Source organism: Trichechus manatus, unplaced genomic scaffold, assembly GCF_000243295.1.
Source record: "Trichechus manatus latirostris isolate Lorelei unplaced genomic scaffold, TriManLat1.0 scaffold00120, whole genome shotgun sequence".
Classification (NCBI taxonomy): domain Eukaryota; kingdom Metazoa; phylum Chordata; class Mammalia; order Sirenia; family Trichechidae; genus Trichechus; species Trichechus manatus.
The window spans coordinates 5,274,654-5,299,100 of record NW_004444056.1 but is presented as its reverse complement, the minus strand read 5'-3'; the positions used below and the strand labels follow the sequence as shown (position 1 = coordinate 5,299,100).

Below are 24,447 nucleotides of genomic sequence, written 5' to 3'. Positions count from 1 at the left end.
GGGCTGAAGTGAAGAAAGTGAAGTGCAGAGGAGCAAGAGAGCATGTTGAAGAGGATACCAGGGCCAGGTCACAGGAGGACTTAGACTTTAGTCTAAGGGCATTGAGAATCTATTAAAAGGTTTCAGTAAGGAAAGACCATGCTCAGATTTAAATTTTAAAAGAACTCTTCCAGTTGCTGTGTGGACAATGCCTGCTGGCAGGCCAGGAACCCAAGCAGGAGACATCTGTGACCGTTCAATCAAGAGTTGAGGTAGCTTAGAGGAGGGCCTTAAGATCATAAGGCCTTAATATTGGGGATTTATATTTACCTGGAGGCCTGGTGGTGCAGTGGTTAAGAGCTTGGCTGCTAACCAAAAGGTCAGCAGTTCGAATCCACCAGTTGGTCCTTGGAAACTCTATGGGGCAGTGCTACTCTGTCCTATAGGGTTGCTATGAGTAGGAATCAACTCAACAGCAACAGGTTTGGTTTTGGGTTATATTTACGTGGAAAAACAAGAGATCATTTATATGGAACGTAATGGGAACATGCTGCTTAAGCTGTCATGTCCTCAGCCAGCCTAATTCCTATCACTCCACAGCCAGAAAAATGGTCTCTTTACCCTGTAAGATTCTCCACCTCCCTCATCCACTATGAGGAGCTCACTTGGCCAGACCAGCTCTGGATGTTTATCATGTGTCAGGAGAGTAAGTCAAGCAAGGCAAATTGAACCAGAGATGCTTACACATGCTGTATAAGAAGGAACTGAAAGAGGAGAGGAATGGCCATCTGGGCTGTGCCTCAAAGAGAGTAGACAGAAGACCCTGAAGAAGGCTTAGGGTTCGGGAGATTTGGGGATGAGAAGCAACAGGGTTTTGGGACGTCTGACCTTAGGTTGTGAAATGGAGCTCTATCATTGGAATCCCCATCGTCCATCTGTCGGTGTGGATACGGTGAGAAGAGGGCAGGTTTGCAATAGAGATTAAACCGAGAGCCTACTGGCCCTCTGACACATCAGGTGTAAGGTGTGAGGAAAAAGCAGAAATAGGGAATCCTAGATTTTTAACCTGAGTTACTGTGAAGATGGAAGATGATCTAAAGGTACAGGTATGAAGTAATCACCACCAAATATCATGAAGTGAAAAATACAACTATGGAACAGTTAATATGAGATGCTACCATGTGTACGTGTGTGGGCATGTGCATGAATGTGTGCATGTGTGCATTAGTGTGTGTATGTGTGTGCATATGCATGTGTGCAGGAGTGTGGGCATGTGTATGTGAGTATGCATGAGTGTATGGGTGTGCATGTGAGTGTGTGTGTATGAGTGTGTGTGCACATGCATATGCCTGAGTGTTAGCGTGCATGTGTGTGTACACGCATGTCTGTGCACTTGCTGTCTCTCCATGGTTTCTGCATCCTCTCTTTGCTCTTCAACTTTCCAAAACCTCTTTTGTCGAGATATCTCTGTATGCACTTCTTTCTGATTTTCTTTCTTTAACACGTGGTTTCTTTGTTTCTGATTAGGTGCTAGCTTTGGAGTACATAAACATCAGATCAGTAGCGTTTAACCCCTGCATGGTCCTCTATGATGTGCATCCACCGTGTCTCACCTCTCCACTCTTGCTAGGGACGGGCACCTACACTTCTTCACTCACCAGAAAGGCTCTTGCAATTCATTTCTCTGATGACTCGTGAGGTTAAATCTCTCTTCCTGGGCTTCTTAGACTTCTGGGTCTCCCCCTCTGTGACTTGCTTTTCATGTCTTTGGCACACTTTTCTATTGAAGTTCCTGTCTTTCTTGTCATTTTATGGGAGTTCCTTGTACAGTCTGGAGAGTAACCTCTGACTGGTTTTGACCATTGCAAATGTCTTCTTTCTTAGTCACTTGTTCATTAGCTTCCAGACTAAGAGACTGGGAAGAAGGACCTGGCAATCTACTTCTGAAAAAATTGGCCAGTGAAAACCTCATGGACAGCCGTGGAACATTGCCTGATACAGTGTAGAAAGATGAGCCCCTCACGTTGGAAGGCACCCAAAATATTACTAGGGAAGAGCTGCCTCCTCAAAGTAGAGTCAACCTTTACGACGTGGATGGAGTCAAGCTTTTAGGACCTTCATTTGCTGATGTGGCATGACTCAAAAGGAGAAGAAAAAGCCGCAAACATCCATTAATAATCAGAACATGGAATGTATGAAGTATGAATCAAGAAAAATTGGAAGTTGTCAAAAATGAAATGGAACACATAAAGATCTATATCCTAGGCACTAGTGAGCTGAAATGGACCAGAAGTGGCCATTTTGAATCAGACAATTATATGGTCTACTATGCTGGGAATGACAAATTGAAGAGGAACAGAGTCGTGTCCACCATCAAAAGAACATTTCAAGATCTATGCTGAAGTACAAGACAGTCAGTGATAAGATAATAACCATACATCTACAAAGAACACCAGTTAATACAACTATTATTCAAATTTACATACCAACCACTAATGCCAAAGATGAAGAATTTTTACCAACTTTTGCAGTCTGAAATTAATCAAACATGCAATCAAGATGCATTGATAATTACTGGTGATTGGAATGTGAAAGTTGGAAATGAAGGAGAACCGGTAGTTAGAAAATATGGCCTTGGTGATAGAAACAACACAGGCGATCACATGAGAATTTTGCAAGACCAATGACTTAGTCATTGCAAATACCTTTTTCAACAACATAAACAGTGACTATACACATGGACCTCACCAGATGGAATACACAGAAATCAAATCAACTACATCTGTGGAAAGAGACAATGATGAAGCTCGATATCATCAATCAGAGCAAGGCCAAGGGCCAACTAAGGAATGGACCATCAAGTTCAAGTTGAAGCTGAAGAAAATTAAAACAAGTCCATAAGAGCCACAGTATTACCTTGAGTATATCCCACCTGAATTTAGAGACCATCTCAAGAAGAGATTTTACACAATGAAACTTAATGAATGAAGACCAGATGAGTTGTGGGATGACATTGAGGAAATTGTACATAAAGAAAACAAAAGGTCATTATAAAGACAGAGAAGGGGGAAAAAAGATCAAAATGGAAGTCAGAAGAGGCTCTGAAACTTGTCAGAAGAGTTTTATCCCAGAAAGATTTATTTTTTTACCTAATTCAGTGTTTGTGAGGTTTTCCTTAAGCAAATCTTCCAGTCCAGGATGTTTTTCACACAGGAAGGAAACCCCTGTGCCCTTTAATCCTGCTGGGACCATTCCCCCACCACAGCTCTGCTCCTCATCCCCCCAAGGCTTTGCAGTAACTCAGAAGGCAACTCTGAGCGCTTCTGCGCCTTTTCAGCAAACACATGATTATTCCCACTTCACACCCTGGCAGGAGCCGGTGGCCAGATGAGGGTGAGATCCTGCAGCTGGAAGGTAGAATGAGTGCTGGGGGAGGGTCATCTCCCAAGAGAAAAAAGGGGCTGAGGAGAGTGAGGGGGCAGCAAAGGTACAGCCCTCCCTCCTGCTTCACAGATGTGCCAGCTGGCCCACAAGGGCTGTTGTGGAAGGTTACTGGACTTTTTTTTTTTTTTTTGACATCTTCACTGAGGACAGAATTAACCAGAAATGGGTGTAAACGACTGCATGTAGGATTTGAGTTCATACTTCCTGACGACGAAAGAAAAGGAGAAGCCCAGGATTATTCGCAGAGGAAGCTGTGAGGGATTCCTTTTCTGTAAACCCAGCTGGAGTGTCCCTGGCAGGGTGTTACTCCGGTGGGGAAACCCTCCCTGAGTCACGTGTGAGGAGAGGCGAAAAGAACCAACCGGCAGCGGAGGAGCAGAGGTGGCGACCAAAGGCAGGTTGTACTAATTTAACCTGAATGGCTTCAGAGACTTCTCAGGGCCTGAAACACTGTATTCATATATACCCCATTTTGGTCAAACTCTTTTTTAAGTTCTCAGGACAGATTTCCTTGATAAACCAGTGCTTTTGCTCGGCATGGGGAGTGGAAATGGTCATGAGAACAAGCCAGGGACTAGTGAGCCCTCTGTCCAGAGTCCCCTTCCTGCCGGGAAGACCCCATGCATGCGAGAGAACTATGTAGGATTTGCAGCGGCTAATCTTTTGGAGGAGCCCTGGTGGTGCCGTGGCTAAAAGTTACGGCTGCTAACTGAAAAGTTGGCAGTTTAATCCACCAGCCGCTCCTTGTAAACCCTACGGGGCAGTTCTACTCTGTCCTATAAGATCGCTATGCGTGGAAATCAACTCGACGGCAACGGGTGTGGGTTTTGGTTTTGAATCTTTCAGAAGCAGATGGCCAGGCCGTTCTCCCCGGGTGCCTGTGGGTGAACTCGAACCCCCAACCTTTCCGTTAGTAGTCCAGCGAGCTAACCATTTGCGCCACCCAGGGACTCGAAGTAGAAGACAGGCACACTCTTTCTACTTATTCCATTTATTGCACAAATTCAGAGACTTACTCTTTATCATCTCTGCTCTGAAGCTTGGAATTTCATCTTGCTCAGCGCACTGAGTACATCCTGACCAGCGGGAAGGGCTGGAACGTGGGTTCCGGTGCTCAGAGCCAGGATCCGGGGCTCCGCAGCAGCCTGACTTAGGAGCCTCGAGTCCCTGCCCAGGACCGGCACGCAGCCCCAGAGGTTGCTGAGGCCGAGTGAGGCCCCGCCAGCAAACGCTCGGGAACCGGGAGCACTTTGCAGTTACTATTATTGCGCTGTTAATGTGAGGGCAAAGCTGCGGAGGCCTGCTGGTCTCCAAAGGTCCGATGGTGCTTGTAGAGGGTGGGAGCTCCGGGTCTCCGAAGGAGGCTGTCCTGCTGCGAGCCCCTCCCTCCTTCTCATGACAGTGGGGCATCGTGTGTGAGCCGAGAACTGAGCTCCAGTCTCCAGAGAGCTGCTGTCATTACTGGCGGTGTAGAACGTGCCTGCCGTGTCACCTGCAGAGGGCAGTGTTCGCCGGCTGTGAGCCGGGCGCCTCCCAGGCTCCTGAGCACACGCTTTCCCAACAGAGCAGAGGCAACGGTGGCTTTGTCGCTGGAAACCGCCCGCTCCCCAGCCACCTCGGGTGGGGACAGGACAGCAGAAGTCAGAAGAAAAAGAGGTGCGCGCTGAGAGGCTGTCTTGGCCCTCTCTCTCCTCCTGCTTCCTAGGCCTTTTCTGTTCGCTTTTGCTGGGAAACGGGGGTGAACTAGCTACAAGCAGATGTGTCTTTGGCTCAGCTTAGAGCGCAGGAGGGAGGCAGTGCTGGATGCAGAGGGTGGGGGGTGGAGGGTGGGGGGCGCGGAGCTAGGTAGGAGCAGAGTGAGCTGCCAACGGAACCACAGGGGACTGTGTCCTCGGTGCAGCCAGACTCCCCTCTTTGAACCAAAGTCCAGAGAACCCGCACAGGGGAAGGAGGCACCTGTTTTCCTGCAGAACAGGTTCTCAAATGTGCTCTACTGACGGAAGCCCTACCAGAAGAACTGTGAAGGGGGAGGAGTGTCCTGACGTGTGACGGAGAAAGACTTTTGTTCCAGCAGGTATTATAAAATAGGAAGATGAAACGACCCCTCCTGGGATCCTGGGATCCCTGCAGACCTGGTGGGTCAGGATTTCTGGAGGCATTGTGGTAAACTAAAGTCTTCTCCCAGACTTGAAAGGTTTTTGAGTGGCTGAGGGATTTTGTTGAGTTGTTTTGTGTTTGTTTTCTGGTTTTTGACATCATCCTCCTCTGGGTAGTGTGAAGGTGGAAAGCAAGTCTGTAAACCAGGGTTGCCAGTCAAGCCGTTTCTGGACCAACACCAGGTGCTGGCACGTTAGGCTGCTCCCACCACCTGTCTTGGGCTGTTGGGGACTCGGCAGCCCCTCCGCTCAACTCTGAACACAGGGAGGTAGAAAAGAACATTCCAAGCCCATCATTGGATTAGAATAAACTCTGACAGCAACGGTGGCTTGTTGATGTGTTTGTGTGTTTGTTCCATCGATTTCACCTTTTTAAAAACCTTCAAAATGTAACATCTCCAAAAATCCTGACTCAGCAGGTCTACAGGGACCCCAGGAGCTTCTCCAGTGAGAATTCTCAAGGTGGCTTTGATGTCCAGCCTGGAATGGGGGCCACTGGAGTCTGTGATTTCTCAGTCCCTTCCGAAGCTGATATCCTGAGGGTGTCGGGGAAAGCGGGGAAGGAAGAGGGGCCTCAGCATGGTGAGATTTATAAATGAGGCAGCGTCCTGCCAAATATATCTCTTACCATTAAACATGCTGCCTCTCTTTTGTAACCCAGGACCTGGATGATCATTTTCCCTACAAAATCTGCCCCAAGGACCCAAGAAAATGCCCGCTCCCTTTTGTCCTGCCAACCTGGGGCTTTCTTCCAGCCAACTAGTTATGTCAACTCTTTCAGGAAATGCACTCAGAGAGGCACAATACTGGGCTTAAGCAATATACTTGCTGAGCCGGCTTTGAACGCAAGGTCACAGGCCAAGCCTATTCACTGAGGGAGAGAAGCACAGAGCACGTCTCTAGGGTAAATTTGCTTGTCTTCAGTGTGGGCTGCAGTGGGCTGTTCAATAGAAGGAAATATTCTTGAATGACTTTCTGTCAATGTGAAGAGATCATTCTCCAGCCCAACCCACAGCATCAACGTGGAGAAATGAACTCACTGGGAAGTGCCTCTGGCTGTGTCCCCAGGACCCAGTGGGAATTGGGAAGCTGTCCTTGCAAGCTCCTCAAAAGCACCACCCTCTTTCTCTCACCTCTGAGCCTCATCTCTGCCTGAAGCCTCCATGCTCATCACATGCCATTATGACAATGGTTTTAATGCCTGCCCAGCATTCAAGAGTCAACCACAAAATGTTTGTTGAATCAATGGATGGATGGATTAGTTAATATCCATAACCTCATATTAATATAATACATTTCTCTCAAAACCCAAAGATGATTATTCGTATCAAATAAAATGATCACAACACATATGTAAGGAAAGGAGGGTAAAGATCATGACTTTGCTGATTTCGGAAAGAGAAAAGGAAGGCAAAAGAACATAGGAAAGAAAAAATTATTTACCTCATGCCTAATCACTCTGAATACTTCCCAAAAAATCATAAGGCCTTAATACTGGAGATTTGTATTTACCTGGAATAATAAGAGATCTCTTACATGGAGTATAATGGGAACATGGTTGCTTAAGCTGCCATGTCCTCAGCCAGGCTTAGACCTGTCACTCCACCGCCAGATAAAAAAAGTTCTCTTTCCCCTTTAAGATTCTCCACCTCCTCAGTCCACTAAGAAGCACTCTCTGGGTCAGACCAACTCCCTATACTTATCACACGGCATCAGAAGAATGAGTAAAGCAATGCAAACTGAACCAGAGATGCTGAAACACACTATGTAAGAAGCGATAGAGAAAGGAGAAGAAGAATGGGGAACAAAGCTGTGTGGGCTATGCCTCAAAGAGAGTAGATAAAAAGAGAAGCCTTAGGGTAAGGGAAGTTTGGGGAGGAGAAATAAAGGGATTTTTAGATGTGTGGCCTTGGGTTATGAAATGGAGCTCCTTAATTGGAATTCCTTTTTAATTCACTTTTGGCTACTGAGTTGTTGTTCTTTGAAGGAACCTATGTGCAGGGACTGAGCCCCATGAGACACTGGATTATAGATGGGTTTCATATGGAGTAGACTGATACATCCACAATTTTAGACCTCAGATTTACATATAGCTGCACCCAGATTAAAATTATCCTTTTAGATCTAAGTTAAGGGCAATCTTGCCCCTCTTCCCACCAGTGGTTTAAAGTGGTCACGTTCAATTAGACGCTTTTGTTCTCATTCTCATAATCTGATGACAAAGTCAGAGAGATTTTTGTAGAAATAACATTGAACGTATAATTGTGGAAATGTTACAAAGGTTAGAAATTGATGTTTAAAGCAGAAAACTAGACTTACATGGCATTCTGTCAGTTCACAAAGCTTCGTCCTGAGCCAGCACTGGGGACGATTGAGAACCAACTGGTTTATACCAAAGGCCTGGGAACCGTGGCTCCAGATGTCAAAGAAGCAGAGATGGGAAGAAGGCTTTTTTTTTTAAAAAAAAAAAAATGAGAAGATGTTGCTTTTCTGGAACTATAACAGAATGCTAAGAGAAAAGAGGAAAGGGTGGGGGGGAGGGAGGAAACGGGGACCATGAAGAAAGAAGGAGAAAGAGAAAAAAAAACAGAAAACAAAGAACTCTCTTATAATAAAATCATGATAGCAGATAAAAGGGCTAGAAGATAAATTTGAGGCAATCTCCCCCAAAACAAAACAAAATGGAAAATAGAACAGAAAAATATAAGAAAACTGGAGGACCAATCTAGTCTAGGAATTCTAACATCCAAATACTAGGAACTGCAGAAAAAGAAAACAGAAGAAAGAAAATAAACAAAATAATTCTGAACATTTCCCAGGAGTGAAAGTCATGTTTCCAGGTTGAAAGGGTCACAAGGGCCGGACACTAGGGGTGAAAAGAGAGGCTCATGAGGGCATATCATCTTGAACGTGCAGAAACACAAGGCAAAGGGAAGATCTAAGGAGTTTTGGGAGAGAAGAAACAGGCCACATACAAAAGATCCTTGGATCACACTGGAGTCAGATGTCTCAACTGTAACAAAGAAACAAGATAACTATGGAGCAATGCCTTCAAATTACTGAAGAAAAAAATACTTCCAACCTAGAATTCTATACCTAGCCAAGTGTCTTAATTATCTAGTGTTGCTATAACAGAAACACCACAAAAGGATGGCTTTAACAAAGAGAAATTTATTCTCTCACAGTCCAGGAGGCTAGATGTCCAAAGTCAGGATGCCAGCTCCAGGGGAAGGTTTTCTCTGTCTGTTGGCTCTGGGGAAAGGTCCTTGTCATCAGTCTTACACTGGTCTAGGAGCTTCTGGTGCAGGGAATCAGGGTCCAAAGGAGGCACTTTGCTCCTGGCACTATTTTCTTGGTGGTGTGAGGTCCCCTGTCTCTCTGCTCACTTCTCTCTTTTATACCTCAAAAGAGATCGACTCAAAATACAATCTAGTCTTGTAGATTGAGTCCTGCCTCATTAACATAACTGACTCTAATCCTGCCTCATTAACATCATAGAGGTAGGATTTATGACACGTAGGAAAATCATATCAGATGACAAAATGGTGGACAACCACACAGTACTGGGGATCATGGCTTAGTCAAGTTGACACACATTTTTGGGGGACACAATTTAACCCATAACACCAAGTATCCATTAAGTATGATGTAGAATTCCCTGGGTAGTGTACATACAGAGCCCAACATTCATTGGTGGTTACCAGGGATGGGGGGGAAGGGGGACTCACTCCCAAGATAGTAGACACTTGTTATTTTTGGTGATGGGAAAGGAAACACCAAATGTGGGAGAAGTGTGCACAGCTGGACCAAGGTAAGTGATGTCACTAAGAAGTACACAAGAGAAAAAGATATTTTTGGTAAAGGATATGACAAACATAATTTTGCAACAACACCAGTAACAACCAAAAGATGTGTATACGATTAGATACGTATATATAAATGAATATAAGTGTATGGGTATTTATGTGTGTATATATGTGTGCACAGATACATGTATTTATATGTATGTGTATATACATGTCTGTGTGTGCATGCATATGTATTCATATATATAATAAACCACACAGGGGGCACAGTTACAGATACTTTATAGACATAACCAAACACTTTCAGATTGGTTTTCTTGAAATCGGAGCAACTCGGTCAATTGGCATAACATAGTTCATAAAGTTTATCTTCTACATCCTAGTTTGGTGACTAGTGTCTGGGATCTTAAAAGCTTTTTAGCAGCCATCTAAGTTACAACTATTAGCCTCTACTCATCTGGAGCGAAAGAGAAAGAAACCAAAGACTTAGAGAAGAAACTAGTCTACAGGACTGTTATGGATTGAATTGTGTCCCCCAAAAATATGCGTTAATGGCTAGACCATGATTCCCAGTATTGTGTCATTGTCTACCATTTTGACATGTGATGTGATTAGCCTATGTGTTATAAATCCTAACCTCTATGATGTTAATGAGGCAGGATTAGAGTCAGTTATGTTGAGCAGGCAGCACTCAATCTATAGGATTAGGTTGCATCTTGAGTCAATCTCTTTTGAGATATAAAAGACAGAATTGAGCAGAGAGGGGAGGGGACCTCATTACCACTATGCAAGAAGATCCAGGAGCAGAGTGCATCCTTTGGACTTAGGGTTTCTGCATGGAGAAGCTCCTAGACCAGAGAAGACTGATGACAAGGACTGTCCCCCAGAGCTGACAGAGAGACAAAGCCTCTCCCTGGAGCAGGCATGCTGAAATTCAGACTTCTATCCTCCTAGACTGAGAGAATAAATTTCTATTTGTTAAAGCCATCCACTTGTAGCATTTCTGTTACAGCAGCACTAGATAACTATGACAAGGACTGTCTACACGAACCATGGCCTCATCTACCATGAGACCAGAAGAACTAGATAGTACCCTGCTACCACTAATGATCATACTGATCAGGGCCACAAAAGATGGATCCCGATAGGAGAAAAACGTGGAACAGAGCTCATATTCTTAAAAAGTTCAGACTTACTGGACCAGTCGAGACGAGAGGACTCCCTGAGACTGTCCCCCTGAATACCTTTTAAACCTTGAACCAAAACTATCCCGAGGTCACCCTTGAGCTAAATAACATTGGCTCATAAAATAAAGAATATCACCCATGAGTACTGCATTCCTTTAAAAAATCGTTTATATGAGGTCAAATGGTTGACAATTACTCTAAAGCAAAGATGAGAAGGTAAGGGAGCAGGGAAACTAGATTACTGGAAATGGAACAACCAGAAGAAAATTAATGAGAATGTTGGCACATTGTGAAAAATGTAACTAATGTCACTGAACAATCTGTGTAGAAATTTTTAATTGGGAACCTAATTTGCTGTGTAAAATTTCACCAAAAACACAATAAAATATTATTTAAAAGAAAAAGTCCCTGGGTGGCCAAACATTTAAGCACTCGGCTACTAACAGAAAGGTTAATGGTTCATATCCAACCATAGGTGCCTCATAAGAAAGGTCTGGCAATCTACTTCCAAAAGGTGACAGCCATTGAAAATCCTGTGGAGCAGTTCTACTCTGCAACACAGGGCCACCATGAGTCAGAACTGACTTGATGGCAACTGGTTTGTTTTGGTTTATGATGTAGAAAAGGCATTTCAGATATGTGAGATCTCAAAAAGTTTTACCTCTCATACATCACTTCTCAGAAAACTATTAGAGGATGTATTCCAACAAAACAAGGGAGTCAACCAAGAAAAAGAAATAGTATACAAGACAGAGGAATTCAACATGTTGCTGTAAAAAAAAAAAATTAGCATAGTGTGCTTACGAAAATACCTCACGGTGGGGCGGGAGAGAGGATGAGGCGGGCATGGTGGGCGAAAAACATAAAAGACAAGCATTGTTTGTGTAAAAATACAGTACATTGACAGTGGTTTTACCTCCAGATGACAGGGTTTTTTCCCTCTTGTTTCTCTGTATTTTACCACAATGATCATGTTTTGCTTTTGTAATACAAGTGGTAGAAGGCACTTGTATAAATAGCAACAAATGATACAGCTCTCTGATAGAAGACTAGATTTACTCTGTCTGACACTAAGTAAATTGTTAGGGATGTTACGATGCTAAAGATAACACCTTCAGGTGATAATAATGTTTTAAACAACCCATAGCTGACCAACCTCAGCTCATGAAGCCTGGGCACTGAGCTTTCGCCCTGCAGGGTCAGTACACTGTGGGGTGGCCTCCACCCATGACACTTCCCTCCATTCACACAACCAACCTACAATGAAACCACCGCAAAGCCTTTAAACACAGCCCACTGCCAGCTCTCCCTCCTACGTTGCTACCACCAGCACGACCAGTGTTGTCAAGCTGATTCCAACTCATGGCGACCCCATGTGTGTCAGAGGAGAACTGTGCTCCATAGGGCTTTCAATGGCTGATTTTTCAGAAGTAGATCACCAGGCCTAACCAAATACGTCTTTAGTCACCCAATAGTACCCCAATGTTGCTGGGCTTTAATTACCAGTGGAAGAAGTTAGCTGATCAAGTAGGAGGTGGGGAAGGTAAATGTGATTTCCCAGTCCTTCAGTCCCTAATGAAGCCAACATATACTCAACGTATGTCTCAACACACCTACTCAGCACATTGCGTCAAGGGTTTACTGAGGCTGCCCAATGGACGCCATCACTCCTGAAAGGCACCCTGTTCCAGGGCCTCATGTGTGCAGAGCTGGGACTCCCGCATCCTAGCGCTTACAGCTTTTCTCCAAATACCCAACTGAGGGACTCAGAACAAGCCTACAGTGTCTGCATATGGGAATTGTGGGTGTCCAGTGTTTTCACAAATCTAACCTTCAAATGATGTTGGGCAAGAGCACACGTGGAGAATGGTGTCCATGTGGCAGGAGAACCAGTAAGAACGGACAGGGAATCCCCAGAGGTAATTGATGTTCTGGGTGTTGTTTTTACCATAGGTTAGTTTTGCACGTTCTAGAACTTCATACAATGTAGTAATATATTCTTCTTTCACTTATCATGATGTTTTTGAGAATTTTTCATGTTGTATATAAAATTGCTTATTCTTTTTCGTTGCTGTGTAGTATTCCATTGTCTGGATCGCCACCGTTTGTCTGGACTCCTTTTGATGGACACCTGGGCTATTTCCAGTTTTAGGCTATTAATAAGGCTGCTATGAATATTATTCTACAAAAAAAAAAAAAAGAATGCCCAGGGAAGCTTGGTAACCGAAACCTCTGACAATCCTACCTCTTATGATTAGCAAAGACTATGTATGGGCTCTTGTTTATTTCAACCAATTATCATCTTTCAGGAAATTTTAGATTGGATCTTGAAGACATGGATACATAGCCTTGAAAATTTCATTTCTTTCTAGAATCTTAGGATGCTATTAAAAATAAGTGTGAGGAATGAAAGCAAAGACAAGAAAAATCCAAAAAGATACATAATTAAAAACTACCACTATTGAGAAATAAAAAATTAAAAAAGCTGTTTAACCATGGTATTTATCTAGTGATTCATTTTCCTACAACTGGCACTCAGTTGAGACTGAGAAAGAAGGAAATCAGGGCTGCACGACATAGAAATAGGTTTGTTTATTAAAGCATATAGACTCTACACACTTTATTAAGAAATAGAGTTGTAAAAGTATATTATTAAAATAAGTTTATCACCAGAAAAATGTATCATATATTATTTTACCTGAAAAAACCTGTACAAATAAATGTTTTGCATAGATTTTCAATAGCTCCATGTGAACAGACCAGGGTCTCTCCTTTCACTCATATGGAAAAACTAATATCCTGCACAAAGCGGGAGGGTGTTTGCCCTGAGCACCATTTACTTTCTGCCACAGTTAAGTGCTTATAATCTGAAATTCAATAAAATAGTACCACTAGAGAAAGGAAACTAAGCACAATCTTCTCGTTCTCCTGCGTGTTTGACTGTAGAAATGGTGTGACAAGTGCCGGCCCTGGTCCTCTGAGATCCCGCCAAATTCAACCAGAGAAATTCTGAAAGATGTCAGCCACTTCGACCCAGTTTCGGAAGCAGGGGAGCCCATGCTCCCGGATCTGCTTCCGTCCTTTGTCAGTGATGACCTCTCCACTTTGCTTCACAATCACGAGCTTGGGGATGGCTGTGATGTTATACCTCTTCTTCAGTTCACTGGGGAAGAGAGAGAGAATACCAAAGGGTTAATACTTCAGACAGGGGTGGGTCAACACCACACACACACCAACAGAAGGGATTCTCACTTGTCCTGGTGACACAACCAACCTACAATGAAACCACCGCAAAGCCTTTAAACACAGCCCACTGCCAGCTCTCCCTCCTATGTTGCTACCACCAGCACGACCAGTGTTGTCAAGCTGATTCCAACTCATGGCGACCCCATGTGTGTCAGAGGAGAACTGTGCTCCATAGGGCTTTCAATGGCTGATTTTTCAGAAGTAGATCACCAGGCCTTTCTTTAGAGGCACCTGTGGATGGACTCGAACTGCCAACCTTTCAGTTAGCAGCCAAGCGTGTTAACCATTTGTACCACCCAGGTACTCCCCTAAGTTGCTAGTGGATTCCTTTTGTGTCTCTTTGCTTCTTGTTGCTACATGGTTTCTAAGTCAGGGTTGTCCAAGAAAACTATGCAATGATGGGAAAGTTCTGTATCTGTGCTTGTCAATACAGTAGCCACAGCCGCACACGGCTACTGAGCATGTGGAGTGTGACTAGTGTGACTGAGGAACTGAATTTTTAACTTTGGTTAATATTAATTTTAATTTTAGTAGCCACATGTGGCCAGTGACTACCATACTGGACAGTGCAGTTCTAAACCCACAAGTAGACACACTAATTTATATCCTTTTCTACATATCGAGAGGCTAAAATAACTTAGCCTCATATAACGGTAAAAGCTGGAATCCCATGAGTTATAAATGAACCCAAAGCCTTATTAAGCTTTCCATTCTACAAATTCAGTGATGCTCCAATTAACATTACTATGGATGAAACATTTGTAATTACATTTGCTGTCATCTGTAACCCCATGAGTAGCCTTTTTTTTTTTTTTTTTACAAATTTACTTGTATTCATTTAGGAAAAGGTTCATTTGCTTTCTTCCTTGTGCAATTCTCTCTGTAACCTTCACAGAGATTACTTCCCACAAGACAGGACAGCTGAGTGAAAATTCCCTTTCCCATTTACGAGAGCCAGGCTGCAAAGGCTTCCCATGAATTGTAATCTGATTTCCTTTATCTGCTGCTCTCAGGATTGTGAACCTGCATAAAGGAAAAAGGCATCTGAGATGCTTCTATTACCAAAATCTCCTCGTGGGACCTCCATCAAGGTCTTCCCACTGCTTTCTGGCACCCGGATCAAAGACAAAGCATTAACTCAAGCAGGAAAAAATGCACAGTACCCTAAGCTCAACAAAGACAGAAACAGACATTGTTTTCACCAATCTTTGAAACAACTGACAACAGCAACTGGAAAGATTAGATAGGAAACTTGGGGGGCAGTGAGTTTATGTGAACGGGGGAGGAACAACCCAGAAAAGGAGGGTGAGACTGTTGCACAACTGGAAGAATGTAATCACTGTCACTGAACTGTACATGCAGAAACTGTTGAATCGGTGTATGTTCTGCTGTGTATATTCTCCGCAACAAAAATAATTTTTTTTTAAATCTATGAAACAGTTTCAAAAACTCTCTTCAAAAAGAGTCTTAATAAGTTTCAAAGGGTCAGTACTACACAGAACACTTAATCAGACCATAATATAATGGAATTAAGAAACTAATAAAAATATTTGTTAAGAACTAGTTTAAAAACTAAATAACTCCTGTGTTACACATGAAATAGCAACGCAGGTTACAAAACATTTAAAATGGAACAATATGGGATACACTACAAATCCCAAGCTGAAGACACCATTAAACACGCTTAGGAAGTTACAGCCTTAAACACATTTTTCCAAAACCAAAAGGACTGTCTATAGAGAAGTTGATTAATTAATTTGAGAAGACAGAAAACTAATTATGGAGTAAACACAAGGACAGCAGAAAGAAGGCAAAATAAAATTGAGAATAGAAATTGCTGAAACAGGAAATGACCCAACAAAAATCAACACAGGGTGAGCAATAAAACCAAATCTGGTTCTTAGGAAAACCGAAAGGAACAAATCTCTACCTAAACTAGGTGGTGTGCTGTCTGCACACTGTGGGTGTGCTGGTGCTGCTGAGCCGTCCCCTCTAAAATGCTTCATTTTACGTGATGCGAACTTCATCTCCAAATACTATATTTTTAAAAATTCCTACTAACATTGATCAAGAAGGAAAGATGAACACAATAATGTCAGGAATCAAGCAGATTTGGCCAAACATACACTTCCGTTCCAGGTGCCGTGGAGTCGAACTGTGCTCCCTAAGATTTTCAATGGCTGGTGTTTAGGAAGTAGATCACCAGGCCTTTCTTTGAAGCCGCCTCTGGGTGGGTTCGAACTGCCAACTGTTTGGATAGTAGTCAGCACTTAACCATTTATGCCACCCAGGGACACTGTCTTACAGGGTCACTATGAGTCGGAATTGGCTCGATGGATTTGGTTTTAGGAGCCCTGGTGGCACAGAGCTTGACTGTTAACCACCAGTCACTTCTTGGAAACCCTATGGGGCAGTTCTACTCTGTCTATAGGGCCGCTACGAGTCGGAGTCGACTCGACAGCAACGGGTTCGGTTTGGTTTCTTTTTCTAAGGGATGCAGGTGCGTGAGGGCTGTTGCCTTCCCCAGGACACACAACAGCTACAAGGAAAGGCCCATTCCCAAGGAGGAACACACACAGCCTCCACTCCAGCTGCTCGGGAAGCCGTTCCATACCAGGTCCAACTACTTCTACAAGGAAGAACAAGGAGAGGTGGAAGAAAAAGATGCACACACCATGTGGTAGCAAAACTCGCATCTATTGTAAAAAAAAAAAAAAGGGGGGGGGGACTAATCACAGACATAAATAGAGAGCACTCTGCCGAAACTTTGAGTAACTGACAAACCAAAACCACAGAAACAGAGTAGCTGCAAATCCAGGTAAAACTGCAGGTGTAATGGACATGCTGATCCTTTCACAAACACAGCACAACCACCCTCGCCGTGGACAGCGTCTGAAGGTCAATGCACAAGTCTTCACTGGATAAAGCCCGCCACAGGCCTAGGAACTAAGGCAGTGCGCCAGATTAAGGGGCGGGGGGGATGTCCTTCTCTGTTGTTTTAAAAGTTCCACACAGTGCCTGAAACTTGAACTCTGGAAGGCCTAAGACAAAAATATGAAGAAGAGGAACAACCCAACAGCAACTTGTGCCAAGTTTGCAGTGAAACGGCCAACAGCCTAATTTAAACTCTTTGCCTGACAGTTTTGGCAAATTTGGTTATTTTGATGACTTTATTTTGGGCAGTGGGATGGGGGGGTGGGGGATGAAAGCACCCACCATGTTTCAGAAAAGGGAGCAGACAGTCCGACCAGGGTCAGATCAAGCGAGACTTTGTCATCCCAGGCAGTCCACAAGGAGTCACTGGAGAGCTTCAGGCCAGTGTGATGAGATCAGCATCACCTGGAGGCTTGTTCAAACACAGACTCCGAAGCCCACCTCCAGTCTCTGGCTCAGCAGGTCTGGGTGGAGCCTGAGAACCTGCATTCCTGAGGGGTTCCACAGACCAGCCTTCGAGCAGCACTGTCCAGAGCAGCGTTCTCAGTGTGGGATCTCCAGTCCAGCAGCATCACCTGGGAACTCATCAGAAATGCAGATTCTTTCCACCCCTGACCCTGAATCAGAAACTCTGGGGGGTGGGGCCAGTGATGGGGTTTTAACCAGCCCCCAGACGGATCAACGTGCACTCAAGTTTGTCCAGCCTGCTGGCGTACCCCTAGGATTTCCTGCAGCCCCTCCAGTGACACCGGAGGAGGGAGGAGGGAGCAGGTGGTGAGGGGAAGCTGAAGACAGCGCCCCGGCAGCTTCTTCTCCCTCAGTGATGTGGGCAGTTAGAGGTCTGTGGCTTGCTGCTCAGCATCCACCTCCCTCCCTCAGAAACCAACCCTCCTCCCTTGTTTGCTGTGGCCTTGACAAGCTAGTTAACCTCCCTGTACCTCGGATCTCCCAGCTGCACCGGGGGAATAACAGGATTATTATTTCTGGGGTTGTTATTAGTATTAAATGATTAATACATGTACACTTTAGCTAAGGATGGGGCATGGCACATAGTAAGAGCTCAATAAGCGTTGGCTGTTCTGGAACCCCCAGTTCCAGCCTATCCCTTGCCCCTTGGCTACACTGACTAGTACAGGAATGGGTAACTAGCTGACTCAGAGCCGTGACACCCTGTGGAGCACTGGCTGTGTGATGGGAAAGAGGGTGGTGTGAAGATGTGCAGTCCAAGACACAGCAGCCATTCTGTCACCCTGAGGAGAGATTGTGCATGTGCCAGGCAGCCACCGGGCGCAGCCTGCTTCTGACCCAAACACGGCAGAAGGCAGAGCTGCAGAACTGCATCCTCGGTGGCCTCCAGCCTCCCGCCAGGTCAGCTCCTGACCACTGGATATTTCAGACAAGCCAATAACCTTTAGTGTTTGCACTGCTTCGAGCTGCTGTTGTTTTATTCACTTGCAATGTTAAATCAAGCTCTGACCAACCGGGGGATGCGAAGCAAGCCGGGGTTTGAGCAGAGGAGGTTTGAAATGGCTTCTCCAGCTTATCTTCAGAGTCACCAGTGCCAGCACGCAAATCCTTCCCCTGGTGCTCATGGCCTGGCGAGAAATGTAGCCTTGGAACCACGTGGGAGGGGCGAATAACCACCGCCTGCCCGTGAAGTCATTTCCCTGTGGGTTGATAAACTGTGTCCGGGGAGAATAGAAAGTCCTTTGAAAGGGAGAGTGTTGTCAGGCAGAATGAACCCGTGATAACTCAAGAGCATTTTAACCATCTCGGGAAAATATGAGACCCCAGTTCCTCCTTGTTCTTGGTGGTGCTGTAAAACCAGCTACTGCCCTTCACAGAACAAGGCCTCCTCCCTGTCCCTGGCGTAACTGTGCTTCTGGTTGCCACGGCAACCTGACTCCAGGCTTCTCCCATCTCATCTGTCCAGCAGACTGTTAGCAAGCAAATCTTTCCAAAACACTTTATTTTGCTCACTTGCTGTAGGTGCCAAGCACTGAGCAATGTCTGGCTTGCAACTTTGAGGGCTACCAACCAGGGGCAGATATGAGCCATGAAGGGCAGGGTCAGAAATGCCCTCTGTGCCTTACAGTGTCCACACACATACTGGGGAGCAGAGAAGTCTTCCAGGTAGAGAAGGGGAGGCCTGTCGAGGGTTGGTTTTTTTGGGGGGTGGGGTAGGGCTACAGCATGTGTTAAACCTGTGGAGGTAGGAAGACAAAATATTCTGCAACATCAGGTTGTCCAATCTAGCCAGAAGACAAGGCGGGAAAGGGTAGGGGTACAACAGGAGACTGGGGCAGGAAGTGAGTGTGGGCCCACCGCTAAAGGACTAGGTCAGGGCAGGGCTCAGCCTGTCGGGAACAGGAAATGATGCAAGAGCTGGAGTAAGGAGCACAGGACCCGATCTGTGCTTGTCAAAGATAAGCCAGGGGGGAGAACAGAGGGTAGATTAGACGGGAACACCAAGGTCCGGGAGACCAGTTAGAATATTCCAGCGGTCCAGGCCTAAATGAGGGAAGCAGCAATGAGTGGAAAAGACAGGGAAGAACGTGAGGGAAACAGAATCAGCAGCCTGGTGCCTGCGGGGAGGAGGAGAATTGGGAGAGCCCTGGAAACAGACAAGGGGTGGGGCCCCAGAGAGGCTGCGTGGAAAGACAGATCGGAGACTCCTTTCGACTCCACTGCAACAGGTCTGGCGCAAGCACTGACTACACAATGCAGTCGGTGGCTCTGACTGAGCCATACTCTACCCAAGAAATCAAACCTTGGCCAGTTTTATTTTCCACCAAATCCGAATTTGTCAGCCTGGGTTTAGGTGCCAGCACCTGGCCAGGCCTGGGGAGGCAGTGGTGAGAGCGAGGAGAGCGAGGAGAGGGAGGTGAGGGAGGCCCAGCACACGTTCTCCCTGGGGTTGGCCTCTCTCCAGAGGAGAGTATACAAGCGTTGTTAAGGGACAATCGCTCATTTACAAAATCACCATTGGTCCTGTCCTGCATATGGCAGGAATTCATGCTGGTAAATCTAGAAGTTGCTACTATTCTTTGAGAGAAAGTGAGTTTGATCCATAAACCCAGCAACAAAGGGAAGGGTAACGGAGGAGTGACAGAACCATGTGTGAGAACACCTCCAGCCCAGACGTAAGAAGCTGTCTTCACTGCTTCCCCTCGCCAAAGGTGTGGGAAGGCACGCCCTCGCACGGCTCGAGGTGCTTTGCACCAGTGCACAAGGGCACCAGGGCGGGAACGGGCTGATGTCCCGGCCCAGTGCTCACACACCGTTTAGAAACCAGAAGTAAAAATCTGCCTCTCTGAGCTGAAGGATGGCACTGCCACTGGGTTTTGTCTGCGGAGGGCGCTGGAAAACGAAAATCTACACAACTCTGAGGACCCATGTGAGAGGTTCCAGGCATTGTTTCTTCCTGCCGGTGCGTGTGGTAACACCGCGGGGGGAGAAGTGGTGATCTCTGTGGAGGCCTCTTCTCTTCTCCTCCTCCCTTGACTCAGGCAGCTCCCCAGTGGACGGCTATGACAGGTTTGTGCTTCTGGGGCTCCTCCCTACTGGGCACTACACAAGTGCAGCCCTGAAGCTGGCCTCACTGCTCTGGGCCCCATCTTTCCACAGCACCAAGCACAATGTACTGCGTTTTGTGCACACTGAAAACTTGATAAAACACCACCTGGAAGCACCGTACAGCTTTTAGTTATTCCTGGTGGTGCTATTTTCATTTCACTCATGATCTGATTCCATCAATCCAGGCTGGGATAAACCGAATTTAAGACAAAGCTCCAAGAATTTCCACAGAATGCCCCATTTCCTGCTTTGCAAATAGCAGCAGCAGGGTTTACAAACTTCAGCTGGAAAAAGGGCAGAGGAACACAGAGAACCAAGTTCAAGAAAAGAAAACCCAACTGTGAGCTGCTGCCCTGCCACCCAGGTGAAGACCTGAAGATGGGGTGCCCTGAGCTGCTTAGCTGACTCCAGCTGGCGGCCAGGGGAGCTCAGAGGCTACAACCAGATAATCAGAGGAAGCATCAGGGAGCTCCACAAAGCCCTGAGAGAGACGTGCGTGCCGAGGCCTTCTATCATCTGATGCTCACCGTGCTCTCCGAGAGGAATGGGCCAGAGAGAGGGGTTCTGGAGCTGAGAACTGGACTCTGCACCTCCTGGGCACATCTGTAAAATGGGGTCAGAGGTGCAGAGTGTGGGTTCGTAAGCCTCGGGGCTATCATTATTTTCGGTCATAAAATAATTTGCCTCTTGTCACAGTCACGCCGCGGGTAAATTACAAAGCTGGGGTCTGTCCCAGGGCCTGAGCTCCGCACCCAACTACTAGCACGGTCACTGTCTCACTTTCAAAATTAAACATGTTCTTTCAAAAACTATGTATAACTTGAGTGGCAGCAAATCAAATTGTATTTTGAAAAGTACCATTTAAGGTGATTCTATAGTAAACCCTTTTGAAAAGTAAATAACCCCTCATTTAGATTTATTATAAACACAAACTTTCACAGTCCTGGTTTATTAACAACCATCTGCCACCCTCCCAAGAAGCCCTGGTGGTGCAGTGGTTAAGTGCTAGGCTGCTAACAGAAAGGTCAGCAGTTCAAACCCACCAGCTGCTCCACAGGAGAAAGATGTGGCAGTCTCCTTCTGTAAAGATTACAGCCTTGGAAACCCTATGGGGCAGTTCTACCCTGTCCCTACACAGTCGCTGTGAGTTGGAATCGACTTGGTTTTGTTTTGTTTTTCATGCCATTCTCCCAAAGGGCTAAGAGGCCTCCAGGAAGCCGGCTCATTCCAGAGCAAAGGCTGAGCAGCTTCCTGCCTAGACCTCATACGTCACTGAAAAGCACGTGTTTGGGAGAATACTGACTTCTTCCAGTGAACTACGCACTTACGGAATTTTCCAAAGTTCTTGCTGTTGCTGACGTTGAGTCAGCCCCTGGCTCATGACAACCCGACGCACGATGGAAAGAAATGCTGCCCGGTCCTGCGCCATCCCCATGATCAGTTGTGGATCGGACCATTGTAATTCATAGGGTTTTCACTGCTAATTTTCAGAAGTAGATCGCCAGGCCTTTCTTCCTAGTCTATCTTAGAAGCTCCACTGAACCTGTTTAGCATCATAGTAACATGCAAGCCTCCTTTGACAGATGAGTGGTGGCTGCACGTGAGGTTCATCAGCTGGGAATAGAACTCGGGTTTCCCACACGGAGGGCATCCTACCACTGAGCCATCAACCATCTCTTGTCCAAAGTTAGCTTCCATTTCAATTTTCCACAAGGAATGTCATTTTATGATCATTTATTTTGGGGAGTTCCTGGGTGGTACAGACAATTAACATGCTCAGATGCTAACTGAAAGTTTGGAGGTTTGAGTTCACCCAGAGAGGCCTCAGAAAAAAAGGCCCAGCGATCTACTTCTAAAGAATCAACCATGAAAATGCTATGGAGCACAGTTCTACTCTGACACACACGGAGTCACCACAAGTTGGAATCAACTCAACGGCAACTGTTTTTTGTTGTTTGTTTTTAATTTGGGGGTAACGCCAAAACACAGTAATAATCCCCAGAGAACAGAAATCCATGTCCTACATCTACTAATAGGACGCCTGGGATAATAGTATCTGACCTTCACCAGGTGAGGTGAAGATAGGAGGAGACAAACGTATAGAAGTCACTTTTTAAACTGCTGTTTAAGCCTAATGTGTCTTACATCACATTTCACAGGGGAAGCCACTGTGCCCCACAGTCAGTGCCTGTGCCATACTCCCTCTCTGCTGAGGCTGCAAATCCCTCCCTGAAATCCTTCCCAATCCTGCTAGCCTCCCTCTGAAGTCCCAGATTACAGCCGGGTGAAGCAGCACCAAGATCAACTTCCAGTTCACTCAGAAACTCTGGAACTCAGCAAAAAAGTGTGGGTCTCGCAACAGCACCATCTTTTTGAAAGCAAGGGCCAGACCAAGATCCTTCAGAGCCCGGGGTTTTTGTCTCCTCTAACATCTGCCCCTGCATGAGACCAGGAGGCTGGTTCTTTCAACATTTCTAAAAGCAAACGAAAAAAAAAACCCAAACCTGTTGCCGTCAAGTGGATTCTGACTCGCAAATACCCTATAGGACAGAGTAGAACTGCCCCATAGGGTATCTAAGGAGGGGCTGGTGGATTCCAACTGCCGACCTTTTGGTTAGCAGCCACAGCTCTTAACCACTGCACCACCAGATCTCCTTCTAAAAGCAAGAACAGCCTTTATAGTTTTAAAATTCCAAGCAATGCTGTCATAGCACAAACAAAACATTACTCTGTGGGGAGTAAAAGCAAAACAGTTTTATTGAGGAAAAAAACAGCTATAGCTGGACAGCACTGCGTAAAAAAAAAACCAAAGTGCTCCACAGAAGCTAGGCAAAGGAGGGTTTTTATAGTCTGTAGAGAAACAGGTAATTTGTATCAGTCAATCTTTATCACATACTTACTTAGAACAGTCTGCACATTGTTTCCAGAAACAATCTTGACACACTTTCTTGGCACATATTTTCTGAGAACAATCATATCTCCTTCTGCCCGCCCCTCCCACTCCCCCTTCTTTGCCTTACTCCGAACAGTTCAAGTTAACCCCTTGCTAGAAATCCTGAGTGCCTTAAAGTTTTAGGTTTCTCCAACACTGCCAATAAAAAAGGAACCATAAATGTGGCCCAGCACCTGAGTTCCTTTAGCTCTGGAGTCTTTATCATTCCTCTGAGCACATCACATCGTATCCACCCACCAGGGTTGGCATATTACAGTCAACCCTACCTTATCAACCACCTGCCGCAATTCTCATCAAGGCCGCGTATGTCTTTTCCATGTACCTCTCACACCCCCTACCCCCCGAGACGCCACAAGGGAGGTGGAAGCTGGGCCACACAGGGGGCGGGCTGTGCAGACAGTCCTCCTGCGGCTGCCTGGCGCGGCGGTTCTCAGAGTGCGGTCCGCGGACCGCAGCGTTTCCTCTCTGGGAGCTGGTTAGAAACGGAAATTCTCGGCAGCCTCAAACGCTCTGAGGCAGAAACTGCGCTGGGACGGCGATCAGCAAGCCCTGCTGGGGCTGCTGAGCCTGGCTGCAGTGTTAGAACCAGGAGGTCCTCCCAGATTCGGAAAGGAAGCTGAAACAAGAACTAACTGTGATTCCCAGGAGACGAGACCCGAGCGGAGGCGGGTGGTCGGAATCTCGACGCGCCACTGACGCGAGGGGAGGAGACACTCACAGCCGGAACGGGTCGTGGAAGGGCAGCGCCAGCCAGGCGCCGTGCAGCTCGTGCATGAAGTCCCGCATCTCCTCCTCGCTGCCGTCGGCCGACACGAAGACCACCTCGAAGGGCGCGGGCGGCTGCGCCTCGTCCACCAGCTCCGTGTAGAAGTCGCAGAGCAGCGGCGTGAAGTCGCGGCTCGGCGCGCACCGGCCGGCTGCGAAATACAGCGCCACCACCTTGTTCTGCAGCGCCGCCTCGGCCTCCACCGCCGCGCCGTCGCAGGTCACCAGAAGCCGGCCGCCCAGCACGTCCACCATGGCGCGGCACCGGGACGGCTACCTGCGCGCGACCCACCCCCGGACTGCGGTCTCGGCTTCCCGCCGGGCAGGGGCGTTTGCACGTGGACACTCACCGACGCTGGCTACCCTAGATGCCGCATCTAAGGCGAGCCCAGCCCGCCCCG

At 46.3% G+C, this 24,447-nt stretch overlaps 1 protein-coding gene across 1 annotated transcript; it reads right to left on the bottom strand.

Moving 5' to 3' along the window:
- Positions 1-12,979: 12,979 nt before the first annotated feature.
- On the bottom strand, positions 12,980-24,345 carry NXNL2 (nucleoredoxin like 2). The gene is made up of 2 exons (XM_004384229.2): positions 24,000-24,345; positions 12,980-13,735 (listed from the first exon to the last, which is right to left on the bottom strand). The coding sequence occupies exons 1-2, from the start codon at positions 24,299-24,301 to the stop codon at positions 13,567-13,569; spliced, it is 471 nt and encodes a 156-aa protein (XP_004384286.1). The 5' UTR covers positions 24,302-24,345; the 3' UTR covers positions 12,980-13,566.
- Positions 24,346-24,447: the final 102 nt, after the last annotated feature.